A 7,526-nucleotide genomic window follows, 5' to 3' on the forward strand; every position below is an offset into this window, starting at 1 on the left:
ACAGACACTCAAATCTCCATTCTCTGTGACAAGCAGCTGAACAGAACACGCTAAAGAAAAAAAAAAAGATAAAAAAGTTCTTAATTCAAGAATATTCTTAAAACATTATTTTAAAGCATTTTTTTCTTGATTTAGGTGAAAAATGAACAAATTTGAGATGTATAGGCTTAATAAGAACAAATCGTAATATTTACTAAAAGTAAGTGGAAGAATCTGATGCATTAATATGTTAACTAGCCTTTAAAACTCAAAACAAGATGAAAATAATTCGGCTAGACTCAACAAAAATAGATTAAAACGTTATACTGTAAATTTGCAGTGTGAAAGTTTAATTAATGTCCCGTCCCCAGCAAAATGTGTACATGCAGGTTATGATTAAGAGTATATTGTCCCTACCAACATTGAGACCAAATCTATGCCCTTGTTTCCCCGTGCCTGTGAGGATTTTCTTCAGGCACTCTGGTTTTCTCCCACATCCCCCAAAAGAAGCATTTTAGGTTGAATATAACACTCCAGATTGTCAGTAAATGTAAATGAGATCATGAAAGGTTGTCTATTTGTGCCATGATTGGATGGTAAGCACTTCAGGGTGTACATCACCTGCTGGCCATTGTCAGCTGGGGTAGGCTCCAGCACCCCCGCGGCACTCGTGAGGATAAGTGATACAGAAGATGAATGAATAAATATGGAAATAAAAATATTTAACATTTTAGTTATTCATTTATGATTTTACATATTTGAATGTGCTATTAATAGACCCCGTACTGGAAACACTCCTGCAACTGAGAACCCCTTTTTTTTTTCTTTCTTTTTTAAAATCATACAGGTATTGGATAATTCTGTGGACTAAAAAAGAGAACTCCCCCCCCCCCAAAAAAAAAAAAAAAAAAACTGAACAAACCATTAACTTCTGGTGTGGTGGAAATGAAAAGGACGTTCATACAGTATGTTGCTACATACAAATGTAGCTACATAACCAAAAAGGATATATTCCTCTTTGTCAATGTGTATTGGATCCAATTACTTTGTAGTTTGCATGCGTGAGATGACTTTCTGTGGCCAACAACCTTAGTCAATTATGATCACAATTTTACTGTTTTATCAGTTTGTGGTAAAGCCCTAGCAAGCCCGGCACTCCACACGGTTTGATTGCTGCCATTACAATGATCTTTATAAGTGGAACTGCAAAGTACTTGATGAGGGGACACTTCTGGCAATGTAAGTAATAAATCATCACTCTACAGGGTGACCCAAAAAAATGTTTACACTCAGTTGACTGCTTGTTTAAAAGCCATTGAAACATATCTAAATAGGTTGTCATGCTTAAGTGATTCATTAAGGTCACTCAATGCAGCTGGTAATCTCTCTTCTCTACAATTCCTGTGCTTCTGCTGAAAATGAAGAAAACTTTAGCTGTACTTGAATTGCTGCGTGCCGGTCTGACACCTACTGAGATTGCAGCAAATCTGAGAATATCCAGATGTGCAGTCTACAAAGTTAAAAAGAAGCTGAAAGATACTGGAACAGCCTCACGAAAACCTGGGTCTGGAAGTGCCGATCTGTGCGGACCCAAAAGTTGATTGACAAGGTGATATGTGGCCACCCCAGAGTCCAGATCTCAATCCCCTGGATTACAGCATATGGGCAACTGTGGAGGACAGTGCCTGTAAGAAGCCACAAACTTCTGTGGCAGCCTTGCAGAGCTCCATTGTTAGATCTTGGGAAAAGATGACAGCATCCTACATAACGAAGACCTGTCAAGCGTTCCGCAGGCGCCTGGAGGCTGTTGTGACACTTAAGGGAGGACACATTGAAAAATAGAGAGTACTGTACATGTTCTTTACAATAATGTATCATTTGTGATTAAATTCTAATTCTAAGATGAATAAACATGACATTTAAGTTGTATTATGGCAGTGTAAACTTTTTTTGGGGTCACCCTGTATTTTGTCATGCACTAATAATCTACTGAACATAAATCACCTCTCTGCTTTTGCTGTACAGCAACAAACATCTTCACAGTGTTACATCTACAGCAGGGTTGGGGGTGGGGGTTACATCTATTTAAAAATGTACTGCATTTCTCTCGGTGTAATATAAAAGATAGCAACAAAATGATATGCATTTTCTTATGAGTTAATCTTTATCTTCTTCCATAAAGTAAAAATTACTAGTAATATTACAAGGAACAGTTAATATTAGTACCTTCTAATATTTTGACCAACCTAGTGTTCTGTATAACTTTTTAATTTTAATGAAAATAAATGCTGAATGATGCTTCTCATGAGGATCATGGTTCATGTGGTAATAATCACCACTATGAATTGTGTGTTCCCTATTGCTTTTAAAGTTAATTTCACTACAGTAGGTCAAATTATCACTTACGACTACAAATACATTTTTTTCCACCAAATCAAAAAATCATTTTCATACTTGCGTAGGTGATTTTCTTTGGGGTATTAAATAAATCACTGTTAAAAGACCCAAAAGAAAGTTTTACCATTTCAAAGTCATCTTTTTATTTCTTTGCAATGAAACAATAACAAATTTAAACGTGAAAAAATGAATTCAACCATGGTTTGTAAGAAACTGTGAATGTGACATTCATCAGTGCAATTTTTTCATTAGGGGGTACAAAAGCAGATGTGGTTTTGTGTCGTGAATATTCTTTTCCATCTTCTCATCTGCATCTGTGAACAAAATAGTCGTATTACTTACACAGGACACCAAATTTGTCAATTAGAGCACTGTTTTTCAACCACTGTATTGTCTAACATGCCGTGGAAAATAAATCCACTTTCACCTAATACTTAGGGGAACTTTCACCTAATTATTAGGCGAAAGTGGATGATTTTCCATAGCACACCAGACACTATGCAGCGGCACGCTGTACGCCGCGGCACAGTGTTTGAAAAACACTGAGCTAGAGTATCCACACCAGAGAAAGAAAACTTCTGCTTTTGCTTACACATCACTTCAATGAACGTTCTAATGTAAGATTCAGTACACGCGAATTTAAATCTGCCTTTTAAAACTGAGCATGACAAAATGTACTGGTCTAGCACAAGTTTCTATCTTCGATCACTTTTACTTCAATTACATCTAAACTGGGTGGGTGGGTGGGTGGGTGGATGGATGGATGGATGGATGGATGGATGGACGGATAAAAGTTCCTAGCATAACTTTACCTATTACTGTATGTATGCTGACTATACCTTTTTTCAAGATAAGCTTATATATATATCTTTATATAAATCATTAGACCCTCACTACTCAACACTACAAATGACTGATCTTTGTCATTTTGCTACAAAAGCCAAAATGTATTCAAAATGATTCGCTCTAGTGATGTACACACTGCATGTTTTAATATATACTGACGCAAAATATAAACACAACACTTTTGTTTATGCCCCTATTTTATTATGGGATTAACCTCAAAGATCCACACCATTTTCCACATAAAAAAAATAATCATCCCTCTCAAACATTGTTCACAAATCTTTTTAAATCTGCTGAGATAATCCATCCCACATTCCACTGCGGGTAAAATCCTGAATTTAAATCACAATTCTTGAGAGAATTGAAAATGACAAAATGTTTTGTTCTGTATCACATTTTACATGATACACGTTTCACTCAATACAGACACAGCTTGCTACAGAAAGCAGATGTGGGTGAGAGGAAAATGAGGATAATATTTAGAAACGAACTTGCTCCATTCACATAAATGCACTTGGTGCCTTACAGGTGTTTGCCAAATTTCAATAGATGTCACAATATAAACCACTTAACGTATTTTTCGGACTATAAGTGGCAGGTATTTTTTTTTTTTTTCATAGTTTGGATGGGGGTGCGACTTATCCTCTGGAGCAACTTATGTGTGAAATTATTAACACGCTATCATAGCATTTCATGTTATTTTGGTGTTTTGGAGTGACACTGGTGGTTTGGTAAACTTATTAGGATGTTCTTTATGCTATAGTTATCTGAATAACTCTTAATAGCTATGTTACGTTAACATACCGGCCACGTTCGCATTTCATTGCTCATGCATCATGTAACATTATCATACTGTACACTTATTCAGCATGTTGTTCTCTATTGTATTTTTATTTTAAATTGCCCTTCAAGGTGACATATCTGTTCTATTTGTTGGATTTTATCAAGTAAATTTCCCCCAAAAATGCGACTTGTATGTTTTTTTTCCTCTTCATTGCGCATTTTTGGGCTGGTGCGACTTATACTCAGGTGCGAGTTATAGTTCGAAAAATACGGTAATATAATTTTTTCATGCGCTTGGAAAATCGGGAATGTTACCCGTTTTATTAGCTTGCGTGGTTATTGTTTATTTATTTGCCTTAGGCAATCTGGAAGTGGTTAACTTCGAGCCTTGAATTATCTGTCACTCATCACAGGTTAATTATGATAACGTGTAAACCAATGCTAATCTGTGCATCATCCCGGCGGCCTTTATGCTTTATAAGAGTCTGACTCACTGAGCAGCCATATTTTGCGATATACTGTAACTTTGCCAGGACTGTGAAGCTGCCATTACATTTTCTTAGCAGCTCACAAAAAAAACAAAACAAAACAAAACAAAAAAACGAATCGTGTAATTTCAGGATAATTCCAATAATTTACGATCACTGTAAATTTTATAAGTATATGTCAAAAACCCACCTTCCAGCAAGGGGAGCCAGCTTGTATTCAAAATATGTTCAACCAATGAAGTTCATGACAACTAGATGCAGGACGGTGTGAGCGAACAGAAAGTCAGCAAAGGCTCTCTCTGGTGAGATTGACAGGAAGTCTCCTTTGTTCTGTGGATTGATCTGGATACGAAGACACACTAAAAAGACAGGAGACATACGCAGTTAGGGTTAGTGTGTTTTGATACATTTTCAGCCAACAATTTGACTTTTTTTTAATTATTCATTTAATACTGGAGTTGTGAAACCAAGAAACAAAAAAATCTTGGCCAATACAGCTGATTCCCAATTTTGATTAACTGTACAATCAATAATTACTTATCCCAGATAGCAGACCAACGTTAAAAAGATGTTGGATCAACATTCCGCTGTCGATCTTATATAGTTGAATCAAAGTCACTATTGCACCCTCAATTAATGTTGTTTCAACGTTGAAATCCTTACAAAACCTAAACGTCATTTCGATTATTAATAATATTGGAACAACGCTGAATCAATGTTATGTTTTCGACCAAAACGCACGCTCATCCATCAATGACTTTTCAATCATATTTTCCCGTCAATCATAAATCAACTACAGTGGTACCTCTACATACGAAGTTAATCCGTTCCAGGAGCTTGTTTGTAAGTCGAAATGGTCGTATGTCGAGCAGGATTTTCCCATAGGAATACATTATAATTCCATTAATTCGTTCCACAGCCCAAAAACCTGCACTAAATCCTTAAAAAATACTGCTGGTACTATTACAAATGGCAATTACATATAGCAAAACAAATAAATAATAAATAAAAATCGGATTAATAATATAATAATAATAATAATTCCTGTAATAGTGTAACGAAACGGGTTCTAATAAGGCGGACATTTTTTTCTGTACCTGAAGGCAGCGCGGCGCTGACGTGACAAAGAGGGAGGGGAGCGGGTGAAAGTTTACTTTCGCTTTCAATGCTTTCTTGAGAACATCGTCAATTGCGGCAGACAGCAGGCGTTTTGTGTTGAATAAGTTGTGAAAGAAATGATGAAAACGTGGCGAAGCTGGCGATTTCTCTGGAGATGTTACCACAATAAGAATTGTCAGCTTAACTTATAAAGACTGGCGAACGATGGTCGGAGGAGGACCGTGGAGATGTATTGTTGAGCCATTTCACGGATGCCCACCCTACGCTCATATTTTTCTGTCATTTGCATCTTCATTTAGAAGGTAAGCGTCAACTTTTTCCTTGTTTCACCACCTGTACCAACTTTTTCTGAAACCTGTGTTGATTTGTCACACAAGAAAATCCGCCGTGCATTCGTCTGCGGTGCTGCCATTGTCGTCGTATTTCGAGCATGTCGTCGGATGTAGAAACAAATGGCGAGTCAAATTTTACGTCGGATGTCGAAAAGTTCGTGTGTCGAAGCGATCGTATGTAGAGGTACCACTGTATTTGTCAAATTTAGTTCATCAACTATAAAGCAATGTTAACCGAACTATCGCCTGACATACATACAATGTTGTTTCAATGCCACTTGACGTAGAAAATTTCGATGTCAACCATTCTGATGATTTTGATGGAAAATCAACGTTTATTCAATGTCGGTCTGCTATCTGGGATATTACTGCCTCGTGTGGCAAATATGAACTACATTATGAATGTCTAATATTGGAAATTGGACGTCAATATACTAGTATTACTAATGATGTTCGACAAACTTTTGTTAAAGCACGGAATGTACATAAGTAGTTCATAGTCATCTGTCAAAAGTAAAACGTGTTGGTCTATTTTTGGGGCTATTTTTCAGCTGCAGCCTTCTGACTGTCCGGACCCCTGGCTGGATGGACGTCCTCGTTGCTACCCCCGTCTCATCTGGCTAGATGGACCTCTTCTTGTTCCTTTACTCCACTGCATCTTTACGGACTGTAACTCTGCCTGCTAATTCCCATTAGCAGTCCTGGGCTTCCTGTCTATCTGTCCTGGGAGTGGATCTCTCCTGAGTGTGGTACTCCCCAAGGTTTCTCATTTTCTCCCAAAGACTCTGGAGTTTTTGGAGTTTTTCTTTGCCGACATGGAGGGTCTAAGGATGGGGGATACCCAGGACTGAACTTTATTTATTCATCTTTGTTGCTTCATTTGCCGTTTCTGATTGTGTATCATATTGCCTCTGCAAAGCCCTTTGAGACAACCTTGATGTGATCCAGGGCTATACAAATAAAATTGAATTGGTCACCAAAATGTGCGACTTATGCATTGTCCAAATTTCACCTAGTTTGCTACGTTCTCAGACACGTGTTAAGATTGTAGACTATGTCACTGTACTTTTCAACGCCAAGTAATGATCGATAAACGGGCTTCAATCATTCCATGCTAACTGTATTTTGGCTAACTATTACAAAACAGAGCACACATTTGCAGTCACATTTGCGAAAAAAAATGTTACATACAGCAATAATCTTGCATCGAGAAATGAATAAATTAATAATAAAAAGGAAAGCATACCTGCTAGAATGAAAGAGCCGACACAAGAGATAAAGCCAGAAAGAAAGCTGTTGAAAGGGAACGTTCCAACGAGCAGACAGTAAAGAAACTGCAGCGCTCCCGTCAGCATGATGTACAACAAATATGCATCTACCACTTTTAACTTATTGGAAGTCGTAGTGGAGTATTCTTCAAGAAACCGAGAAATTACCGATACAACTGAAGCCGACATCGTTGCACTTGGTCAATTATTTAGTTATTTGATTGTAAAGCTGAGCTAACGTCGTAACAAAAGTGACGTGTCCGTAAAACACAGAAACCATAGAGTTCGCATATGCAAAGCTAGATGGCTGTAGG

At 37.4% G+C, this 7,526-nt stretch overlaps 1 protein-coding gene across 1 annotated transcript; it reads right to left on the reverse strand.

The window, feature by feature from the left end:
* Positions 1 to 2,503: 2,503 nt before the first annotated feature.
* On the reverse strand, positions 2,504 to 7,506 carry dad1 (defender against cell death 1). The gene is made up of 3 exons (XM_057858169.1): positions 7,191 to 7,506; positions 4,684 to 4,852; positions 2,504 to 2,690 (listed from the first exon to the last, which is right to left on the reverse strand). The coding sequence occupies exons 1-2, from the start codon at positions 7,399 to 7,401 to the stop codon at positions 4,722 to 4,724; spliced, it is 342 nt and encodes a 113-aa protein (XP_057714152.1). The 5' UTR covers positions 7,402 to 7,506; the 3' UTR covers positions 2,504 to 2,690; positions 4,684 to 4,721.
* Between the last annotated feature and the right edge of the window lie 20 nt (positions 7,507 to 7,526).

Source organism: Corythoichthys intestinalis, chromosome 14, assembly GCF_030265065.1.
Source record: "Corythoichthys intestinalis isolate RoL2023-P3 chromosome 14, ASM3026506v1, whole genome shotgun sequence".
In the NCBI taxonomy this organism is placed as follows: Eukaryota; Metazoa; Chordata; class Actinopteri; order Syngnathiformes; family Syngnathidae; genus Corythoichthys; species Corythoichthys intestinalis.